The sequence below is a fragment of the Lissotriton helveticus genome, chromosome 5_1 (assembly GCF_964261635.1).
Source record: "Lissotriton helveticus chromosome 5_1, aLisHel1.1, whole genome shotgun sequence".
Lineage (NCBI taxonomy): Eukaryota > Metazoa > Chordata > Amphibia > Caudata > Salamandridae > Lissotriton > Lissotriton helveticus.
In genome coordinates, this window is record NC_136065.1 from 2,034,842,455 (window position 1) to 2,034,867,472 (window position 25,018).

At 43.2% G+C, this 25,018-nt stretch overlaps 1 protein-coding gene across 2 annotated transcripts in view; it reads left to right on the forward strand.

The window, feature by feature from the left end:
• LOC144756221 (uncharacterized) overlaps positions 1-25,018 on the forward strand; it is a 187,834-nt gene that overhangs the window by 68,299 nt on the left and 94,517 nt on the right. For both annotated transcript variants that reach the window (XR_013595101.1, XM_078645836.1), the window contains exon 3: positions 8,002-8,112. Coding sequence is in view for 1 of the 2 variants with exons in the window: in XM_078645836.1 (XP_078501962.1) it covers positions 8,002-8,112 (111 nt within the window). In the remaining variant the exon portion in view is untranslated. The remainder of the gene's footprint in view (positions 1-8,001; positions 8,113-25,018) is intronic.

Consider the following 25,018-nt stretch of genomic DNA (forward strand, 5'->3'; position numbering starts at 1 on the left):
CTGTTGATACTGTTCACCATCCTAAAAATGAAATCACATAATGTTTATGAAGCTTTTGGAAGACCTTCAAGGCTGGCAAGCAACGTTGAGTAGGTTCACTCATAGGACTGATGGGGAAGGTGGTGCGTCCTATCTTATCTGAAGGGATTGGGTATACTCTACGGTGGAAAGCCTGGTCCCGATAAGTGCAGTTAGATCTTCCTGCACCAAAACAAGGGCCAGTTGGTTCTCGGGAGGGATCTAAAGAAGGAATGTAAAAAACAGGAAAGGAAATTGAGGCGCCATTATGATGATGAAAATAAAAAAATGTACAAGATATCAATAAAAAAGTATCATTACGGAGATCGAAGGGCCAAATTGAAGGACTCCGCTGTCTAGATTAGCCAGACAAAAGACCCTGCCAAAGAAATATTTATGATTGTCAACACATTTTTGAACCCAGACGTTGCAGGAATAGGTGCCCCTCCTTCCAAGGAGTGATGCGAACATCTGGAGAATTATTTTCTGGGTAAAATCAGATTTATGATTCTTTGGGAGATACATCGGACTCCCCCAATATTACAATAGCTGTCGATCTGGTGCTGGTAGTTTCTTTATTCCATGTTACAATCACGATCTGGAACATATAGGTTTATTATTCCATGTCACAATCACAATCCTGTACAGGTCGTTTTTAGGTTTCGACCTGGCGAGGGCACTGCTGTGCTCCGCCCAGGGCGAAAACTTTTGTCAACAGTATGGATGTTCGGACCGCCTCTGTTTCCCATTGGCTAGCTCCATAAATGGACGCTAGCCATTGGCAAACAGAGGCTTCCGTCATCCTGCGAGGCGACTCGTGGGCGTTTCTGTCGAATTTTTCTCATCCCGCCCCTTTGTGACGTCATCCAGGCGGTGGGCGTTTTTTTTTTTGTATCGGCATGTTGGTTTCATTTCCAACGTGTGCCTTGCAGGGGTGGGCTGCGCGATTAGAGTTGCTGGCAGGTATCCTCCCCGCCCCCCTCCCGCTGTCCGTGTGCCGTCCCCGCCCGCCCCCCTCCCGCTGTCCGTGTACCGTCCCCGCCCGCCCCCTCACGCTGTCCGTGTGCCGTCCCCGCCCGTCCCCCTCCCGCTGTCAGTGTACCGTCCCCGCCCTCACCCTCCCGCTGTCCGTGTGCCGTCCCCGCCCGCCCCCTCCCGCTGTCCGTGTGCCGTCCCCGCCCGCCCCCCTCCCGCTGTCCGTGTGCCGTCCCCGCCCGCCCCCCTCCCGCTGTCCGTGTGCCGTCCCGGCCCGCCCCCTCCCGCTGTCCGTGTGCCCGTAGGTGTTAGGGCTCGTGTCTTACACAGTCTGTAAAATAAGAGTGCACGAGGCAAGCGGCGCGGTCCAGGGGGACGGAAATCGCACTTTCCTTAAATGGAAAACACACTTGCAGCATTTCAAGGTAAAAACGCCTAATCCTTTAAAAAAAAATATTCTCATCTGTAAACAAGAGTTGGATTTATTCGGCACCTTCCATGTGAATGAACGCTGGCCTGCCCGTTTTAGAGACTGCTCGGCAGAATGTGTCCGCTGCAGCGGGTGCCCTGCTTGTACATTCGGATAAGCAGAGTTTCCACTCCAAAATGTTGTTTCATTTTAGGGAGAATGTTTTTTATGCTCCCATTGTGTGTCTTGACAAAGCAAGCCAGGGTTGTCATTTACTGCTGCCATTTCCCTGGTAACAGATCACGACACTGCGTGACTGCATAAACAAGCACTGGCGTTGCCAATTTGAGCTATTGGTTTTCTAAATGACATTTTATTTTTTTGTTTTGAGATTTACAATGCCCATACTTTTAACTTTTCGCATTAGGAAAGTTTGAGCGATTGGTATTGTAAATGACACTTTTTTAATTCATGCTGGGCGGGGCCAAGGCCGCGAGCAGAGGCCGGGGAGGAGTCTATCGCAGGATTTTTATCGCGACAGCATCAAAGACAGATACGGCTAGCCTGAAATGTCACAGGCTAAGACCTCACCAGCGTGAGCGGTCATTGGATTTCATGAGGAGGGCTGCTGGACCGAAAAGTCACGATATATATCGAATCATCACGGACCCCTACAGTTAAAATGAACACCGACTGCTGTATGTCGGCTTAAAATCCCGCCAAAGGCTCACAGTCCAGAAGCATGCAATGACAAATGTACATTGTGTAGGTGTAATATCAATGTATGCGTCCCTCGTCATTGAGCTCCATAAACGGCTTAAGTCACACTGGCAAAGATGTTTAAAATTATAGTCAATAAAGTGGATTTGTGAGCCTCAGACTTAAAATATCAACACTTTGTAACCTTCAACAATACGTATGTAAATAAACAAACTGTTAACGTACTAAGAAATGGAGCAAAGAGGTAAAATGCTAGTGGAGAACATCACGAAAAAAGAAGGGACAGAGAGGAGGAAAGGTGGGAGGGAACACGGCCTGGGGGAAGCTGGCTGGGGAGGGGGAGGAGAAATGCAAGTAAGGCTGTGTGCCGGGAGAGAGAGGGGAGGTGCTGGAGCTGGGGAACAACTAAGGTTGGAGCTACGGATCTTGCGAGACAAAACCATGCGCTAAACAAATCCCAAGACCGACTTCTTGGCACGTCTGCAGCGTGTTGCATCTCTCTCTCTACCTCGTCCTGCGACACAGCTTAGTGACACCATGGGTTGGGAAAATATGGCGCCTGGAAAAACAAACAGGCACTAAGGAGCTACATGCCCGCCTGAATTCTGCAAATGTTGCACGCGTGGTTACCGCGGCTTCTTCCAGAGTAATAAATACATTGAAAGCAAGAGTGTGCGAGTCTGGACCATGAATTAGGAGTGTGCAGTATTTCACAGATGTTTTCCATCAGGGTTCAGGTACGCATGGCAGAAACGGTCTAAGTTAGAAAAGGGGAACCAAAAAAAAGAGAAACAGAAAACAGAAACTTGAAGCAAAAAAAACGTACAAAGCGCACAAACAATGGGAGATAAAAAGAAATAGAACGTAGAACTAAAGATGGAAGCGCGCTGGATAAGAACAATTATACCGCGAGAGAAAAGGGGTGAATACGAGACATTATTAACAAAATAGGGGAGATAAAATGGAAAAATGGCAATGATTGAAAGAAAACTACATATACAACAAGAGCAGCCGGGAAAGTGAAAGTACGGCCGGCCACCGGCCAGCAATGAATAATTAGGGGAGGAGAAGCCGCAGAGCACACGCTGGGAGAAGCCCTTTGATGTGGTGGCGGCCGTGAACAAAATGCAATTAGGAGGGAGGGAGGGAGTCTGATGCGCGTGCTTGTTTGGTCACGTGATTCACGTGAACTCAAAGAAAACCGCACCAAAAAGCCCTTGGTTTCACGAGGATTTTGAGCACTTGAATTCTCGCTCCGCTCAATGCGCATGCGCATTGATAGGTCGCGAGACCTAAAAAGCGTTGACTTAATTGTCCCAGCTGCTGAAATAGGCCATGCGAGACTCTCCGCTACCGGGGTCACCCATGGCAAGGTCGAGCCATCGAAGGACGTCTAATGCTGGATTCATCCACTCGTCGAAATAGGATTTTATATATAAATCGCTAGCCACACTTTACAAACTCTGCAAGGCTGTGCGTTTTAGGTTGTTTAGCAGGAAAAAAAACATAGTATTTTTTGTGAACAGTTTTAAAAAGTGACACGTTTCTGCTTAAAGTGAAGGGTTCCGTTTATTTGCTAAAATCAGAATAGGGCATTGTTTGTATCGTAAACAAACTGCTTAGAATAGTGGTGCGCATGCCCAGAGGGTTGAATTGTCTGTACTTTTCTAGACGTTGCATCGACATCATACAATGCCTCCACGGAAGCTCTGTGGACAGTAGGTGACGAGTGCTGATGTTGGAAAACCTGGGAGGACTCAGCAGTAGGATGGAATGGGTGAAGAGATGGGAGCCACTGAGACTTATGAGAATTGTAGGCAGATAGGAATTAATAATATTGCTCTGGTATTAGAAATGTCTTTTATTGAATTCATGCCAGCCACTGGTGTATTTGGGGACTGCATTCCATTCCATCTTTTTCCTCGGTATGCCACTCCAGGCAGAAACAACCCATATGCAACCCAGGCCTGGCTCTCATAAAGTAGGAACACTCCAGCCTCATATGTCAGACCAGGTTTGCTTCAGATGGGAGCACAAGCAACACAGTCTGGCTTTGCCAATACATTTTTTGTATAAAACAGTGTTTCGGATTATTTATATTTAACGTTTAGAACATTTGGCGCCTGTAATATTTCAAAGACTATTATGAAAAGCTGATGGTTTAAGAGCATAATGTCTCGACCCAGCCATAACTAGTAGCATGTGCATTTGTGTATGGAGTGCCGATGGGCAGACTTCGGCAGGGGGTTTTCTTTTCCACACTTTGTTTTCTAGTGGTAAAGTGATTACGTTTTTTTGTTGCATTTTAATAGAGCGCGAACTTGACCCGAAGGTATTGGAGCGCTTTACACGAGCACCAGTTACATCACGGAAGGACACATTCATTTTCGTTTTTTGTAGGCACGGGGAGATTAAGTGATTTGCTCAGAACCACAGGGTGGTTGTTACAACGCCGAGATTCGAACCTGCCCCTCAGTTCCAAAGTCGGCAACCTTGGGCGTTATACCACATCTTCTCCTCACACAGCATGTTTGATTTGGTATGATTTTACTGAACTCAAACTTGCAACTGCACAAACAAACGGGAGGATGGGACCAGGGTAAATTTGAAAAGTGTGAGGCACCACAATCATAGTAAGTTAATAGGACTGTGTAATGAAAAAGGCTAATTGCTTTAGGGTTTGTCCCGGTCTTCTGAACAGATGCATTACAAGCCGATCTTAGAGCATGAACTGATAGGAGCTTTCAGGTTCTTCTCAGAAATCACAATTGCTCACCAGGATGAATTTATAACTGCAGTTTAGACTGAAAGTAGTACCTTCCGGGAAGAATAGGTCTGAAATAAAAAAAACTACAGGTCTATATGTATATCTTAATATATTTAGTACCAACTTTGACACTGCACAGTCCTCTGCTGCCTTGTGGCTAAGTCCAAGATACAGTTCTGTATGTTTTTACTAGCTCGGTCGCCAATGAAGGTTCCAGCTGTCCATTTTGTATGAGCTTACTACTGGGGGTTGCTCTAGTTCTTAGTGCCACCACCGTTGGTATATATGGGGACTGAGGCTTAGGGAGATAAAGAATTGGCTAGAGCCGAACAATTGGTCAGTTGGGGAAGGTGCTTGCAAAGTTCAAGTCCGCAGGTGTCACTGTCTGCAGCTTAATCACTAGCGTGCACCCCTCAATGCCAATGATTTGGCTTTAAAACCTAATAAAATGATTAGCCCTGTATTTTTCTTCATGGACAAACCATGGAATGCTATCAAATTGTTTTTCCATAGTCACTGAGGGATGGCCGTGGTTTGACCACGTAATTTACCAGACACTTGACACAGGAAAGATTACAGTAGAAGCAATACATAATTTGTGGCCCTGCTTGAGTAAGGAGCAATGCATTCTTTCTTGGGCACTAACACACTTTATTCCAATAGGACACTGAAGCAGTCATCATTTTAATATCCTTTTTCTGAGTCCAGCCTGTCACATCACTTTCATATCACATGATCATTACATTTTCCACTCCTGAGGGGGCGAGACAGAGCTGCAGTGCTGGCCCGCCCACACCCACTTAAGCCACCTCCAATTGGATGAAATATTTATTGATCTGACTCAGATGGGTCATGCCTTTGCATGTACACTTTTCTCTGCCTCCTAGCCAACTCATGGTTAACTTCCTCTGTGCCATTGCCCCACCCATGTTACCCATCTCTACCGCCCTCTCAAAGAGGAAAGTCGCTACAGTCTGGCACAGCTCTGGACCATCACAGACCAGTGAGCTGTCCAACATACAACAGGCAGTACCAAAAGCACCAGCGGATGAACCGTGGATGCGAGGAATATGAAATTACCCTCTTAGCTGCAGGTGGGTGGGGCAACCCACCTGCAACTAAGTGGGTGACAGCACAGTCATGTCACACCTGGCGATGGCAGCATGCAAACCTGTGGCCCCAGAACACAGCCCCATACACAGGTCAGCCACCAGGGCCGATGTGTGGTCTAATGTAATAGATGTGATGCAGGGAGACCTGCTCTGTCCGCGTGAGCCTCCAACAACTAATGGTCAGCCAGTTAGCATAGCTACAGACGTTTATGGTTGCTAATGTTATTTGCGTTTTCATTGTGCATGTGTGTGACATTTCAAAGGATATTTTATTGCAATTTAAACAAGTAATCTTATCTGTACATAAATAAATGCATTTAAGAAATTAATGCATTGTAATTACACTTATGTGCCGCTTACTACCCCTGATTAGGCATTGAAGCACCCTAGGCCACACAGCAAGCTGCTCCAGAACCCATGAGTAGTAGCTAATTCAGTAGAATTTTCCTTTTGGGATGAATCTGTGTTCTTAAGAAAACTGGCCCCTTCATTTACTCCAATTTCCTTGTGATGGATTAAATGAATAGGAGTAGGTGTGATCATTAGTGGGGACTGGTGTGTGTATTCACATAGGTGGTTGGTGGGGATTACTAGAGGGGATTAGGTATTGTTAGGTTGCAGTTGTGACTTTAAAAAAAAGCATTGGCATAGCCAATAGGTCTTGCCTTTGGGGCCTTATAAGTATTTAGTTAAGCAGCACAATATCCATGGTGCAACAACATCAACCGTTGCATGGCTAAACACTTATAAGGTCTCAAAGGCGAGACCTATTGGCTATGTCAATGCTCCCGGTTTACAGTACCACAGTATGTATCTGTGAAAAGGTATTAACTATTCAGTGTGTGTGTGTGTGTGTCTGTGGCTCTGTGTGTGTGTATGTGTCTCTGTGTGTGGCTCTGTGTGTGTGTGGGTGCAAATGCAATAGATCTCGCATTTGCAATAGATTAAGCTATTGGCATTGTAAATGACAATGCCATTTATTTATCTGTTTTCAAACCAAACACACAAATAAAAATGTTGTAATTTACAATGCCAATAGCTCTAACTTTTGCAAAGGCGGCTGGTATGTGATGAAGGTGACTCTGGTGCTGGCATCATGACACCGTGGCATTTGTTGAGCGTGACTTGGCATCAAAACAGGATGAAATGAACTTTTGGAGTTGGCATAAGGGAAGCCCGGCCTCTGCTGAGGATCCTTAAGGAGTTGGAATGGGCTGAGCGTGTCATTGTGGTTGGCAGCTAATGGCAATGTAAATGACACTGCCATTTATTTATCTGTTTTCAAAACCAACACATAAATAAAAATGTTGTCATTTACAATGCCAATAGCTCTAACTTTTTCAAAGGCGAAACCATTACATTGTAAATGCTTGTTTTTCCATGTTACAACCAAACTATGGTAACTTCTCTCGAGGCTCCATCCTCCCATCAACTGTCCAAATCCTGGCCATCTAGAATGTGCTTACGTACGCTGACATTCGTGACATGATTACATTTTCTAGGCCACACTAACCCATCATGCATCAGTTCACCAAAACCAAGAAAGGAAGCATGCAAGGCAGAATGCATCTCTTGCAGTGTATCCTGAGGGAGGCATCACTTGCATCCTCCCTGCTCAGGGTTGAAGCCGTATCATTGATTCTTATGTTGGGGAGGATGTGTCTCTCATTGTCTCTCTTGAAGGGCGATGACATCTCCCACGTGGTCTCTCTCTTGAAGCACATGCCTACCTCTCACTCTGTCTCTCCTGAAGAGAAGTCAGTCTTCCACATTGTGTTTTGTGAGGGGAGTGGGCCCTTCTCTCACATTGTCTCTATTGGATGGGTGTGCACATCTGTCACTTTGTTTGTCTTTGAATTTCTGGACTAAGCCTGTCGTGCTGTGCTCAATATCCGCTGCACCAATGAACGTCTGTTGTGTGACACAAACAGCAGATACTTCTCAGTATTGTATATTGCCCTCTTGCAGACTTACTTATTTGTGATTTCTTTCTTTAACAGGCCCTGTCATTGCCAGTACTGTCTATTCGTTGACAATGAAAGAAGCACAACTGCTCCATCCTATGGACAACAATGAGTCCGAGAGAAGAGACCGTGTCATTAGCTCCCCAAGTAAGCAAGCGGTGCTTTAGCCAGGATGTGAGAGTGATGGCCTTGTCCATGTGGGACACCTCTGCTCACTAGACAAGGCACTGCTTACCGATCACAGCAGTGACCACACACTCATGGAGGCACACATAAGTGTAGCCTCAGTAGACAACACACTGCTTAAACCATCACAGCAGTGAACAAACACTCACATAGGAACTCACAAGGTGTATGTCTTCACTAGACAAAGCACTGCTTATTGACTGCAGCGTTGAAAACACATTCATGGAGGCACACATAAGTGTAGCCTCACTAGACAAGGCACTGCTTAAACCATCACAGCAGTGAACAAACACTCATGGAGGCACACATAAGGTGTATGTCTTCACTAGACAAGGCACTGGTCACCCATCACAGCAGTGAACAAACACGGAGGCACACATAAGTGTAGCCTCACCAGACAACACACTGCTTAAACCATCACAGCAGTGAACAAACACGGAGGCACACACAAGGTGTATGTCTTCACTAGACAAGGCACTGCTTACCGATCACAGCAGTGACCACACACTCATGGAGGCACACATAGGTGTAGCCTCACTAGACAACACAATGCTTAAACCATCACAGCAGTGAACAAACACTCACGTATGCACTCACAAGGTGTATGTCTTCATTAGACAAAGCACTGCTTATTGACTGCAGCATTGAACACACATTCATGGAGGCAGACATATGGTGTAGCCTCACTAGACAACACACTGCTTAAACCATCACAGCAGTGAACCAACACTCACATAGGAACTCACAAGGTGTATGTCCTCACTAGACAAAGCACTGCTTATTGACTGCAGCGTTGAAAACACATTCATGGAGGCACACATAAGGTGTATCCTCACTAGACAAGGCACTGCTCACCCATCACAGCAGTGACCACACACTCACGAAGGCACACACAAGGTTTGTGCCCTCAATAGACAAGACACTGCTTAACGATCACTGCAATGAACACACACTCACGGAGGCGCACACAAGGTGTATGTCTTCACTCCAATGTAATGGGAGCACAAGGGGGAGAGAAAGTGAAAAGGCCGCCCCCCACTCAAACTGTAATGTACAAAATATGGCCTAACCCACCAAAACACTTAATACTTTAGTCTTCCGGTGTCAGAAATTCTGGGGGTTTGTGCAAGATTTCACAATACCCCAACACGTTTACTATGCAACTGTTTATTTCTGTCCCAGTGTCTTTCTTATGAGAATGTAAAAAAGGGGAAGAAGGTAAAAAAATGTCAAATACCATCAATACACCACACCATTCATCCAATGAAAAATATGTGGAGAAAGAGAGAAAGTATGTCTTCACTCGACAAGGCACTGCGTACTGACTGTAGCATTCAACACACACACAGATGCACACATAAGGTGCATGTCCTTACTATACAAGGCACTGCCTACCAATCGTAGCAATGACCACACACTCACACACAAGGTGTATGTCTTCGCTAGACAAGGCAGGCTTACCGATCACAAGCAGTGACCACACTTTCACAGAGGCACACACAAGGTGTATTTCCTTACTAGACAAGGTACTGCTTGCAGATCACAGCAGTGACCACACACTCACTGAGGCAATCACAAGGTGTATGTCTTCGCTAGACAAGGCATTGCTTACCCATCACAGCAGTGACCTCACACTCATGAAGGCACACAAAAGGTATATGTCTTCGATAGACAAGGCACTACTTACCCATCACAGCAGTGACCACACTCTCATGAAGTTATCAAAACTCAAATGAGTCGCCCCAATACTCCGTAAAGGGACAGGATGTATTTATACTAATAACAACATAAGATTCCCTTTACTATATCACCTAATTTACGCCTTAGAAAAATCTGAACTCTATAGACCAACCAAAACTGTAAAACATATCCACAACAAATCAGTTTGCATTAGACATATAACTACGTGCTCAATATGAATTAAAAGGCTAAAGTCGTCCTTGAGCCAGAAAAAGAGAAAGAAGCAAATACTTACTAGATCAGTAATTAACCTTAAAAATTATTTATTTCATTTTTACAAATATTAAAAACAATTGTTACATATATTTCCCTTATCTACTTAATACATAAATTGGTAATCACAATAATTAAAAAAACAGTTGACAAATTCATAACATTCTCACAATCATTTTTTTTAAAAAGGCCAAAAAAGGACAAATCTATAGAAATAAAAGTTCCTTTGAGCTCTATCTGTCAATGCAGCATTTCAGCGAAACAATCACATTATCATCACCTTCTTCAGGACAATTATTGATTCATTCAATTATTTTTTTCATTATTATTTTTATTAAAGAAGAAAACAGAGTAGTAGCAGTTGAAAATAAAGGGGTACAGTGCATGTATACATTTACAATTCTTTCGTTTTGCAGACCAACATATTTCGTACAGTACATCTTATCTCTGATTCAATCCATTTTAATCACGATAAAACAGTAAAATTATCTAGGTGTTGATAATTTGATTGTTTCACTGAAACGCGTCGACAAACTCATATTGAGCGCCGTATGCTCAAAGGAACTTTTAGTATAACATTACCGTGATGTTATACTGCCACAAACTTCTGACTTTCAGGCAGCCTTTGTCCTATTCACCTGTGCAGAACTTGTTGTGCCTCTGCAGGAAACTGGATTGTTAGACCATTGGGCCTCCATTTTTGATATAAGATGTGACTGAACTAGAGCACAGTGAAAACAATCTTTTGCATGAACATCAAACAAGGTTTCTGTGAAAAATTCTATGCTTGCCTTTTGTAGTCTGAGACAAGCAATTGCATTCCTGTAAGAAAAGTGCATTTGGGATATGTAGTGTTGCACCAAAACAACCTTTAAATTAGTATATTAGCCCAAATCCATATAAAATTTAGTTCAGCAGAAATCAATTTAACGACTGAAATGCCAGGTGTAAATCTTATGTAGAGATGGGCAAGATTGAAAAATAGACTAGGTTGTTTTCTATTACGTCTTAGTGGGTGTTAGTTTAAACACAACAATCAGCTTTGAATTGCAAAACTGCCTCTAGGAGACATGGCATTCAACCAAAGTAATGCACCCCACAGAATATGTGTTAAAAGAAGATATATGTTCGAGCCATGTGGGCTGCTGAATTCATATCTGTGCATAGATTGCCGCCTAGTGTTGGGTCCGGATGATTGCAGCTTGTTGACCTGGAAGAGTCTTCGAAGTATCACGAGATAGGTGACTCCTCCCCTGGACTACAGTGCGCATGGGCATCTTCTCCATCCTCAGATTTTTTTTTTCCGCCATTGGGTTTGGATGTTATTCCTCTACTCCAACTTCGGAACCGAAACTAAACTACTTTCTACGGCCAAAAGGCCTTCTACCTCGACGGTATTGTTCTCGTTCGGTACTCCTTGACTCGATCAAACTTTCCACCTCGATCCGGTCGTCGACGCGGGCAGTTGGGCCTTTTCGACGCCACGTGGGACTGCTGTCGCTGGAAAGGAGCCCGTTCAAAAGGTGCCCACAATGCCACGGCAAATTTTTGCATACTGACAAACATACAGTATGCAACAGGTGTTTATCACCAGACCACAACAAACAAAATTGCCCAGCGTGTGCCCAATTCCGTTCGAAGAAGACCATCCGGAATCGACGGGCCGCTAGGCAAGAGATGCAGTGGCAAGCACCGGAACAGAAGAATATCTTCGATGATGAACACGACCTCCCGGAAGCTGCGGACTCGGATCTAGAAATCGTCACCGTTGAGGACCAGTCAGACTCTGATGAGCAGATCACGCTGGGGCAAAGAGTGAGTACTGAGCCCCCAAGCCCGCTTATCCCAAAAGACAAGGCTCCGGTTGAAGCATCGCCTAAAGGCCTTAGCCGAGATTGACAAACTCCTTCAGAGACCCCGCCTTCCGGCTCGGCTCCAAAGCCCAAAATCAAGCCTTCTGATAGACCTGGACCGAGCAACACTCTCCCCAAAAAGGTTGTCAACCCGAAAAAGATTGTCGAACCGGAGGTCGTCGAACCGAGGAAAGTTGTCGAACCAAAGGTCGTCGAACCGAAGAAGGTTCTAGAACCAAAGAAGGTCAGCCACCCCAAAAAGGTTATCGAGCCAGAAGCTTTCGACCTGAAAAAGAGCTCCGAGCCAAAGAAGGTCGTCGATCCAAAGAGAATACTTGACCCAAAGAAAACATTCGACCCAAAGAAAACCGTCGAGCCTAAAAAGAGTGGCGATCAACAAAAACAAGATCGCACTAAAAAGCTCGTCAACACGAAAAAAAACGTCGACTCAACCAAAAACATCGAGCCGAAAAAGGTCGTCGAGCATAAAAAACAAGCCCAAACACCCAAAAGTATTGAACCAAAGACTCCGGTCGATCCGAAATAGGTCGTCGATCCAAAGAAGGTCCCCGAACCAAAAAAGACTGTAAAACCAACAAAGGACATCGAACCTAAAGCAGCAGTCGGACCGGAAAGAGCTCCACGACCGAAGGCCCTCGAGCCAAAAAGTCACGGCCTAGTCACTAAGCCAAAAACATCGCTCCTGTGATGTATTCCTATAGGTTCTGTATCGATCCCCCCTATTCCTGACCCTATTCTGGTTAACAAACTAACAAGTTAACTAGCAGCCATCCCATGAGGCAGAAAACCCCCATGATGCAGGAACCGTTATCTGATAAAGCCACACTACGGCACAGGAACGTGTTATCTGATTAGGTCATAACGCTTGCCATCTAATTAGACAAGCGATATTCCTCCAGCCCCTGATAAGGCATACGGAGTTCTCTAAACAAATCAAACCTATGACAACCTGGGAAAAACCCTGCGGCCATTGTTTTGATTTCACCGAGAACTTCAGCAAAAGAATGTGCTAACGACCTGGTCGTATGACATCCTTATTGACGTATCTATGTCCATACTTACGTCAATCTCGGCACCTTAAAGGTATAAATATTACCGATATTGCCCTATGCAAACACACTCGGTGGTGACGAGATCGGAGCAGCCAGACTTGCCGAAGCCCAGAGCAGAGCAGACCCCGCTGGCGCAGCCCCGCCTTCCTGATGCGCTGAAAAGCACACGCTGCTTTCTCCTGCCGAGAAATCCAGCACCGGCGCTTCCGGGTAGCCCTCGCAGGCAGCCTGGAATATCGAGACCAGAGACGAGAGATACCATCCCTCATTCATCCTAGCTTCCAGGTACAGAACTGAATAACCCCTCGCAGAGAATTCTTTAGTCAGTCACTTGGCAAAACAAACTTAACTTAAACTGTAACTTTCTATTCCCGCCCACGTATTAGGCTTAGGTCAGGTACACGGGGTAGGCGTAGCTAGAAACACCAGTTGAGTACGATTAGTCAAATGTATATGTGTATGTATCTATTTTATTCATTTTAAACCTTCATACGGCTTAGAAACCATATCAATGTTTTTACAGTATTATTTTATACTTCTGCTTTTAATGTATGCACTTTACTTAACCATAAGTATTGCGATAATATTGATCCATTTCTCTTGTATGAGAAAAGAGACTGATCAATAAATACCATCTTTTATTGAACACGCCCGTGTCTTCCTTTTCTCTACAATCTGGTGAAACTAAGAATGCACGTACTGACTGAGTAAAATAAATTGCCTTTTGTTTTCACACGACTCTAGAGATACACTCTTGATTAGGGGAGAGCAAAGTTGTCATGTTCTATGGTTGTCAGAAACTAAATCCCTTCTTGTCTATCCAGGGAGGTTCAACTCCTCCTTGCCTATTTGAGAAAGTTTCTAGTGAACTCTGAGCTAGCTGGCAAACCCAAAACTTTAAGTCTAATATCAACAGTAGTAGACCTAGTTAACGTCTGGTCTAGGCCTATACTATTGAAGGTATTATTCCAATGCGCAGAGCCTATTGGGATGTTAGGAACTACACTACATGGCGCCCAACTCGTTTGGATAAGGCGATAAAATTAACGCAAGACATTTAGAGTAACTCAGTCGTGCTTTTTCACTTAGACCCCTTTTTCCCATAATACTCCAAAGACGTCTGGAGTGGGTGAAAGGTCATATCCGCCAGACCTCGCAGGAGGGAACTCCTATGTATGGTTCTTGGTTTAGTCAACGTTGAAGGATACACTGTTCCAAAATATTGTGCATCTAATCTTTGTTTCCATAAGAAACCTGATCTGCAAACAAAAGTAATAACCTTCCTGTCGGAAAAATGGTAGACAGTGATGATGAAAGAGAGACAGTTAGAATAGCAACTGAACTTGCAGCAGCTGATACTGCTATGCAGGAAGCAGACCCGGGTATAATAATCATCCCGGTCAACACAAGGAAATCTATAACCTTAAAACTTATAGAAAATGGACTGACACCTAGAGGTGGCACAGTCATATTCGTAATTGAGGCACACGAATATCGGCAGACAGAGGTATTCTACACATGGATAAACTTTCCAGCATCAAATGCTGTAACAAAGTACTTCCACTATTACAAAATAGAGGAACCTCCTGAAGAGTACACTCCTTTCGAGGAGGTGGAAGTACCACTTAAATTTCAAGAGCACCTGCTCTTATTTAATGGCGCCCTAAAACATAATAATCACATCACCAGGCTCGGTCCCTTAGGTAGACCAGGAGCAACGTGGCCGGTCCTAGCCGGATACACACCACATCCAGACATCAACGAGATGTCTGCAGCAAATCTCTTAACACAACTAAAACAATTAATAAAAATACATAGACAATTAGTCCAATATGTGATGCGGACTTCAACAATCCAACCAGCAATTAAAATTCCACAGCTGACCCCTCACCAGGGGAACACAAATAAAATTACACCACAGAACATACAGTCCTGCCTAGGTAAAGTACCGGCTAAACGGGAATAGATACCATTCTGGCTAGCACAGAAAATCACCCAAATAGAGGCGGTGTTTCCAGACACCACCCCGTTAGAAAAACACAGGATTCTGACTATCTGTCTTCCAATGGGAATCGCACCACACGTGGAGGACTGTGACACTTGGGGTACAGTCTTTGCTTCCATTTACACAAAAACACACGGTGTTCCATCCATCTCGGTAATACCAGATGTGCTAAAACAAATTCAAGACGAATACGGTCCAGAACCCGCTTTAACTCTCGGTATGAAATTACTAAAAGACTTCAAGCAGGTCTCGGCTATATTACTAGCCAACATAAAGGGAGAAGCAGCAAACGTGGCGATCCGCCAGAGGTTAAAAGAGACAGATATAGCAGACCAACCAGCTGAAATTGCCAGAATCATAGAAAAATCCTATGAGGAACTAGGTAGAGATAGTTTAGGTGGAATACCAGTAAAACCACAACTGATTGAAAGTCCTGAAAAATTATTTTTTAATAATAATTCAACATCACCAAAAAAGAGCTGGGATGGAAACAAACAATCCAGTCCTAAAGAAAAGAAATTCCAGTCCAGAGGAAGGTCTCCTCGGCGGAGAGAAAAATCTCCGAACCAAAGACCTAGGTCACCCCAAAGTGACCCCTTTGGGAAAAGATATAACCTTAGAAATAGGGATAATATTAAGAAACCTGATAGATATCAAGACATTGATACACGTCCCTCTCAATCTTTTCAGACTTCCTCGCAGAAATCGGAAAGAAGAGGACGATCAGAACAAAGAGAAGAGCACGCCAAGTCCAAAGACAAGGAACCTGCTCATCTAAAAAAGAAATTACAATTTCCAAAAAAGAAGGTAGCCAGCATTAAAATAGTTAACAATGCCGAGAATTCTGAGGACACAACTGAAAAACGGAGAATGGGCTCAGACAATGCTAGACAGCGCAGCAGAAGTGAGCATAGCTCGCAAAGTCCTTATGAATCATCTGGAGACAGTGGACACGAATGAATATCTTCAAGTGGAAACTGCAGACACCAGAGTTAGCAAACCTCACAAAATATATGAAATAACATTACGTATAGAGGGGGATAAGACTAGAAAAATAAGGGGACTATTTTGGGATAATCTCTCCAAGGGCTATGACATCCTTCTAGCTGAAAAAGACTGGCCACCAGAGTTTGTCAGGGATTGCCCTCATGGCGAAGAAATAATTATGCCTGCCTTCTAAAATCATATCCCAATTCATAAAAAATACACACTTGCTAGAAAGTGGGCAGTAGCTCAAGCTCCTGCTTTATATAAAAATCACGTAGGATGGGATGAGGACTCTCCTCCTCACAAAATCCAGTTAAAATCACAACCTACTGCACAAAGACAGTACCCAATTAAGCAAGAAGCTAAAAAACAGGTAAAAGAAATCCTAGATCAGCTAGAATACCAGGGGGTGATTGAAACTTGCACCTCACAAATGAACAACCCTTTGTTTCCGGTCTCCAAACCAGACAATTCATATCGTCTAGTTTTGGATTACCGACACCTTAACTCATATTGCAAAACTTTTGCAGTACAAAACTCGCATAGTGCTGCACTAATGAATAACATAGTGCGCAAAAAATACAAAACAACATTAGACATCTCTAATGGATTCTTTTGTCAAAACATAGCACCAGAGAGCAGATATTTGTCTGCGTTCTCAATAAATGGCACTCAAAAACAATTCTGTCGGTTAGCCCAGGGGTACAAGAACAGCCCGGGAGTATTCTCAGCGAGAGTAACAGAATTACTACAAACATATGATGACGAAGCATTATCTTATGTCGACGACATATACCTAACAGATGATGACTTGGATACTCACTTGAAGAGAGTGAACACCATAATACTTGGGTTCGCAGCAGAGGGTTACAAATTCAACTTTAAAAAATCCAGAATTGCCCATCTGACAGTCCTGTTCTTAGGATATGAATTATCAAGTGAAGGCAAAAGCCTGGCCGACAATTTCCTAGAGAAATGTGCCGTACTCCAAGCACCTAGAACACTAAAAAAACCTACAGTCAATTCTAGGCTTCCTAAATTTCGGAAGAACATACATTGCAAATTACGCAGAAAGGGTCAAACCCCTTTATGATCTAATAAAACCAGATTTTAAAAGAACAAATTGGACTCAAATACACACAGAAATTCTGAGATCCTTACAAACAGACATGTTAATTAAAACAAAATTAGAAACACGTGATAACACACGCAATCTTGTGATTCGAGTCATCCCAGGAAGATGCGGATTCACATACCTGACCTCTAATGAGGGAGAAAAGGTACCAATTGCATTCAAATCACACTTGTACACTAAGGCTGAAATGAAATTTAGCCCAACGGAAAAAATTCTAACTGCAACACAGACAGCTATAGCAAAAGAACGAGCCCTGGCACAAGGTAAACGAATAATAATCGTGACACCGATACCAGCCCTAGAGGCTGTAACAAAAGCAAGCATTCCGAATGCTAAAGCGCTCCATCCGAGATGGATACAATGGGCTAATTCTCTTGCTGCAACAGACGTGGCATACGAATTTGATCCTAACTTAAAAACACAAGAGTTTCTCCAATATGAATTCGAATGTCCTCCGCCGACCGAAATTCTGCCTCTAGAACATTACGGCTGTATAATATATACAGACGGATCAGCACAACCCGCAGTGGGGGGTAAACAAGCTTACAGTGCTGCGTGCGCGATTGTTAAAGGTCGCTGGCACGAAGGAAAATTTAGACCAACGGTCACTAAAACACAATCTCTAGGAGATTGTACAGCTCAGCGAGCTGAACTACTGGCATTCAAGATGGCGCTTGAAAATACCGATCGAGAATTCCCCACACTCATAGTGTGCGATTCGTATTATTGCGTTCAGTCTTACAATGAATACTTGCAGATCTGGCTTCAGAATGGTTTTAAGGATGCAAAAGGAGGCACAATCAAGCATAAAATGCTCTGGGAACAAGTAGTTCTATTACAAAAAGAACTACCAAAGACTCACGTGATACATACACTGAGTCATCAACGTGATGGCGTTCACGTTGCAGGGAATTCATTGGCTGATGAGGCCACGAAGGCAGCTGTGCAAACGGCTTCCGTAGCTGCCATCACACGGTCAAAAACAAAAATAGACAGCGAAATATTACAGGCTGTCAGCGCTACAGAAAAGGATTCGATAGAAACACTCCCGAAAGGCTTTCCAGTAAAATACTCATACATAACTGATGCAAACAATGTTCCTTTTGCTCGAATCCCTGGAGTGGGGGATAGGGCAATTCCAAACATGGAACATAGGTTAGGACTGATAATAGCGGCACACGAAGGGCTTGCTTCTATACATGCTGGCGTCTCAGCCACAGTATCGTTATTAAAACAGAGATACTGGTGGCCACAAATGAGAAGACAAACAAGGAACTATGTTTTAGAATGTGAAATATGTCAAAGAATGAAAGTATCAACGGTGAGACGACCAGCACAGACGCCCCTTCTAATCTCAGATAAACCATTAGCCTGTGTTTATCTGGACCACTGTGGTCCCTTACAAAGGGATGGTAACTATAAATATATCTTGGTCGCAGTGGATTCATGCACGAGATTCATATGGATGTGGCCCCAGCGATCGGCTGACGCCAGAACTGTTATAAAAGATTTGCGAGTCTTTATCGGCACATACGCAATTGGCATGCTGCATTCTGACCAGGGTCCTGCTTTTAGCTCTCGAGCTTATAAGGAGCCATGACCAGCATGGGCATTGCATTGCGGTACTCTTGTCCATTTCACCCTGAGGGGAACGGAATTGTTGAAAGAAAAAACCGTGACATAAAGCAATCTATAACAGCAAAGGTATTAGGTTCGGGAGCTGGGTGGGTCAAACATCTAATAAGTGTCCAACGTAGTCTAAATAACCTGCCAAGAAATTCTCTGAAGGGATTCAGTCCGTACGAATTATTATTTGGAACTAGGATGTTAGTCTTAGACCTGGATAGTCAGACTTCAGTGGTGAAGGAAAAAAGCTTTGATATCAAAGACCGTTTGGCTATTTTACAGGACTTAAACGAAACAAGAAAAGACCTGAGCAACATAAAGTTGAAACAACAGCCAACAACCACTGAAGAACCACCACCTGTCCCAGCAAGACCTGTCTGGATTCCAAAAGTCGGGGATCTAGTCAGAGAAAAGATTGCGGTAAAGAAGGAATTTGGGCCTTCTTACAGAAAAGCAGTTCCTGTCTTGTCTGTCAACGGGACAAGATCAGTTGTACTACCGCCGCTTGCTGGTAAAAAGGAGAACCGAGTTGTATCCATCGACCTGGTAAAACCACAATCATGTGGCCGATAACAAATAGTAGGCCAAGTGGACTCCCCATAAGTAGCAGAACACCAAGGTTTGCTACCAATACAGAGGTCCTAACTAAGAGGCTAATCACATTCGAAACGCCTACAGAAGAACAACAAGGACTATGCAACAATGCAATGGAACTTAAACCTCTGAAAACCCAAATAAAAACATTTAGCAGAGACACACCAATCTACAATGAAGTAACAAACGAATATGCAAGAAACAGTAATCCTGAAGCAATTGGAACAATTGACAGAACTGCATCCGGCTACTTCATAAACTTCGATGATTCCTCTGAAGGCTTCAGTGAATCAAAAACACAGCCATCAACAAAAACCTTTAAAGATAAAGCTAAAGAACTTTTGAAACAACTGAAAGAAACATATCTAATTTCTCCATGGATTGAATTTTGGGTGGGTTTTGGTGCATTTATCCTCATACTTTGGCTCATCATGGTACTAACTTTGGGACGCTTCATTGAGGGAAAATATGCTAAAATGGGCACAGCAAGTCAGAAAATCAACTTGATCCTCAAACCACACACATCTTCACACGTCGAGAAAAGAGAACTTTCTTCAGTCAACTTCACAGCCAATCCTATACCGGGTGGGGTAGCATGGGACAACACTGACTACGAAATCTATGGTCCAGTCGAAATCCTGAAATATCCACACCAAATTAAGATCTCATTGAGTGACTTTGTAAAACCAAGCTCATTTGCTGATGATTGGGACTTCGAAAGTATAAATAATATGATGTCTGACTTAGTGATGTCTGCTAAATTTACCAAACATGATTATTTGCAGGGTTCGACAAATTATGATCGTATGTACTGTTATAACCACTATGGTAACCATTTTTTACATAGATCTGCACAACCTAGAAATGTTTTAAATTATAATCAATGGGAACATTGTGCAACCCCTCCAAAAGGAAGCTCAAGAACCTTTTATGACAAATATTCATACTTTTCAGGTTTTAACACAAGTAATGCTGAAACATTTTATTTCAAATTGTCAAATAAGACAGGGACAAAGACCATGATAACAAACACAAAATTGATATATTCAGACTCATTTTTTGAACAAATGAATACTTTTGGTTTTGATTATTGGGACAAAAATGTTGAATTAAAAAGTGTTTGGGGTACAAAAGAATGGCAAGTACAAGGTATAGAATCTTTGTTTAGAGCCTGCATGATCCCAGAACAAATTATATTTTTAAATGACACTATTCAACAAACCACCTGTCTTGGCCTAGCCAAAATCAAAGACTTAAATAAACCGTCTATTCCAAAACCAACAATGTACAGCAATAGCTCTACAGATGAAGAGATAGACGTAAACTATGTAATAAACCAAAACAGAACACATCCTGATTGGAAACAGTGGTTGATCTGGCCCACAGATACTAATAACTGTCAAGACAGATTCCTGAACAAAACACAGGGGTTCAAATTGACCAGGCCAGACCCTAGATATCCCCAAAGACAACACCCAGGGATAATCACCACCTACAGTGTGGGCAAATTATGCCTTCAATGGCTTCAAACTTCCACACTGGCAGAAATTAAGCAACACCTAACTTTACTTACTGATGGTGCTGACTTGCGTGATTTCATTATGGGACCGCTCAAACAGCGTCAAAAACGTTTCATAGCAGCCTCCATATATGCAGCATACAACGAGGCCTGGAAGGTGACTCAAATTGAATCAGCAGAAAGAATACGGGAAATTGACCGTATTAATTTGGAAAAATCACTTTCTGTAGTGGACAATGGGTTAATGACTCTGTCCTCCAGAATTTTTTCTTTGGACAGCATTGTGTCTTCAGCAATCGACATAATATCGCAAGACTTACTGTTGTTACAACACGGTCAGTCTCAATTGCGTTCTATTGTACAGCTTGGCTGGACGTTACAAAATCTGCGTTCAGGCTATGTGCCTTGGCGTTTAATCAACACAACGTCACTATTCCATATCTTTAACCTTACTGATAGACAAATCAGTATGGCACAAAAGGGTGCTGATTATACAATCCTGAGCATTGAGAAACTCGAGAGATTACCAGTGACAATGTCAGAACGACCTGTCCGTGAATGGATAATACATGGGATAATTAATATTCCAATATCAACCTTCAGGTTTCAATACTGCCCAAAAATATATACAGGCTGGCATGTACGAAAAATTGGGGAAAGGGTACATTAAAACAACATGGAACTTGCCCTATTCACATGCATGTGTCAGTAATAAAGGACAGAAAGTGTTTCTTAGTGGCAATAATTGTGCGATGTCACTAAGCGGCACACTTCTGTGTAACGGAATTAGTTTGCATGGATTCTGTGAAGGGAATTCATACAACCTTTCATGTCACCAGCAAGGCGCACCTGCAACAGAGATAGAACCATTCTTTCAAAGACTCTATAATGGGAGTTACATTCTAATTGTAGATCGCAGATGTTGTAGTCTTATGCCCGGGACTCCTTATCTCGTAACTACGACTGCGAAGGTCAAGTGCTGTGGACGCTCATTGTTCCCCAGCTCCTTTCCAGACAGGGAGGCAAGGGCATGGCCCAACTTGAAAATTACTTCTATTCGAATAGATACTTTAAGCAGAATGAAAACAGTGCTTCTTCAGACGCCAACCAGACTCACGTCATCAAAAGAAACGTATGATCTCCAAGTCGCAAGGACGACTGCAGAGATACACTCTTTATTATCAACTAATTCCCCCATACATTTCGCAGAAATCCTGAATGAAATCTTAAATATTTCTGATACCAGTGGAGTCTCAAAAGTATTTAAGACAGTATTTTCGATGGCATTAACACCATTCAAAGCCATACTGGGTATTTTTCCAGAATTCGTCCATTCGATTTTTGGCGGACTTCCCCTCATTTTAGGACTGATTGCAGGAATCCTATTCCTAGTCCTTATATTTCGTTATGGCAAACCATGTCACAGACAAAACACCTGCGACAAGGGAAGAAACAATCCTAGCCATTGGATACCGGGACCGGATATCAAAAATCCTGGGACTATCCCGGCTTAGAGACCTGAACATGACTTGGTTTCTATCATTTCGACCAATGTGGCAACGATGTGTTTTACCTGTATTAAGGTGCCTGCTATGCGGAGAAGAATGCGTGTTAGACACCTGTCTGACGCTACAATCGGATGCGCCAATGGATGCAGAAACATTGTTGAGTCCAATCAAGGCTCATGCTTTGTGCTGCCCTCAACGGCTACCAATCCTGATGACGGCATTCGTGGAAGCTTCACCACTACGATTAAGGGGTAGTGAAGTTCAAGATGAAAGCAGCATCAATCAGGTACGACCTTCTGTCAGCAATCCAAATCAGAACGTCAATGGAGACAATCATGCACACGAATGCATGGTTACACCTATTTCCGAGTTAGTGGAACTTCCCAGGAAGCTGTTGACAGCTTTTTCGAAAGCCTAAATGATATGATGTTCTCACCAGAGCAGAAATAGAGACTTTTGAGCAAGCTCGCACACGGCGTTCCCTGAATTTGGCCTTCAACTTTAATAATAAAGTCACATGAACAATTTTCCCTCCAGTTCACGGACAGCAATTTTTTCAGCAGCCCCAAAATATTTTTGCATATTTTTCGGGACACTTATCTTCTGCTTAAAGTAAGAAACTATTCTTAGAGAACTAAAATTTCTATTTTTAGATACTTTATAGACATTAGCTGCCCGCTGGAATGTTCATTATTAATATATTCTGTGATGAAATGGTCTCGAACCTTTTTTCTGTATTAAGAGCCATTTCATGTGTAATTCTCATATACCAATTAGCAATAATGTATACAAATGCGTGATTACTTTAGCATTATTTCACAGCTTGAGTGCAGATAATACATGTAAACTGCATTTTTTCCGTATATTTGAAAATTTCAAAATGCATTTATGTATTTTGGGGTGGTAAGGTATACACAATACTCTATAGTATGTTGTACTATGTTTTACTATGCCTAGATTAGTAAATATGTCCATAGTTAGCGTGGAGTGGGTGTGATGTATTCCTATAGGTTCTGTATCGATCCCCCCTATTCCTGACCCTATTCTGGTTAACAAACTAACAAGTTAACTAGCAGCCATCCCATGAGGCAGAAAACCCCCATGATGCAGGAACCGTTATCTGATAAAGCCACACTACGGCACAGGAACGTGTTATCTGATTAGGTCATAACGCTTGCCATCTAATTAGACAAGCGATATTCCTCCAGCCCCTGATAAGGCATACGGAGTTCTCTAAACAAATCAAACCTATGACAACCTGGGAAAAACCCTGCGGCCATTGTTTTGATTTCACCGAGAACTTCAGCAAAAGAATGTGCTAACGACCTGGTCGTATGACATCCTTATTGACGTATCTATGTCCATCCTTACGTCAATCTCGGCACCTTAAAGGTATAAATATTACCGATATTGCCCTATGCAAACACACGCGGTGGTGACGAGATCGGAGCAGCCAGACTTGCCGAAGCCCAGAGCAGAGCAGACCCCGCTGGCGCAGCCCCGCCTTCCTGACGCGCTGAAAAGCACACGCTGCTTTCTCCTGCCGAGAAATCCAGCACCGGCGCTTCCGGGTAGCCCTCGCAGGCAGCCTGGAATATCGAGACCAGAGACGAGAGATACCATCCCTCATTCATCCTAGCTTCCAGGTACAGAACTGAATAACCCCTCGCAGAGAATTCTTTAGTCAGTCACTTGGCAAAACAAACTTAACTTAAACTGTAACTTTCTATTCCCGCCCACGTATTAGGCTTAGGTCAGGTACACGGGGTAGGCGTAGCTAGAAACACCAGTTGAGTACGATTAGTCAAATGTATATGTGTATGTATCTATTTTATTCATTTTAAACCTTCATACGGCTTAGAAACCATATCAATGTTTTTACAGTATTATTTTATACTTCTGCTTTTAATGTATGCACTTTACTTAACCATAAGTATTGCGATAATATCGATCCATTTCTCTTGTATGAGAAAAGAGACTGATCAATAAATACCATCTCTTATTGAACACGCCCGTCTCTTCCTTTTCTCTACAATCTGGTGAAACTAAGAATGCACGTACTGACTGAGTAAAATAAATTGCCTTTTGTTTTCACACGACTCTAGAGATACACTCTTGATTAGGGGAGAGCAAAGTTGTCATGTTCTATGGTTGTCAGAAACTAAATCCCTTCTTGTCTATCCAGGGAGGTTCAACTCCTCCTTGCCTATTTGAGAAAGTTTCTAGTGAACTCTGAGCTAGCTGGCAAACCCAAAACTTTAAGTCTAATATCGACAGTAGTAGACCTTAGTTAACGTCTGGTCTAGGCCTATACTATTGAAGGTATTATTCCAATGCGCAGAGCCTATTGGGATGATAGGAACTACACTACACACCAAGGCCACGGACAGTTGAGGAAGAACTCTTCCATCCTGATCCAGTGAGTGAGGAACAATATAAACTGTATGTAGACCCTGAAACAGGACACGTTACAGTTTACCACCGGAAAAAGAGACCACTGGACACAGACACTCCTTCCCCTGTTCCTCCAAAGAGAAAATACTTTGAGACATCTCCCTCAAGGCCTTTCACTCCTCTTCCTTTCTTTCCTAGTATGCCTTTTGTGCCTTACTCT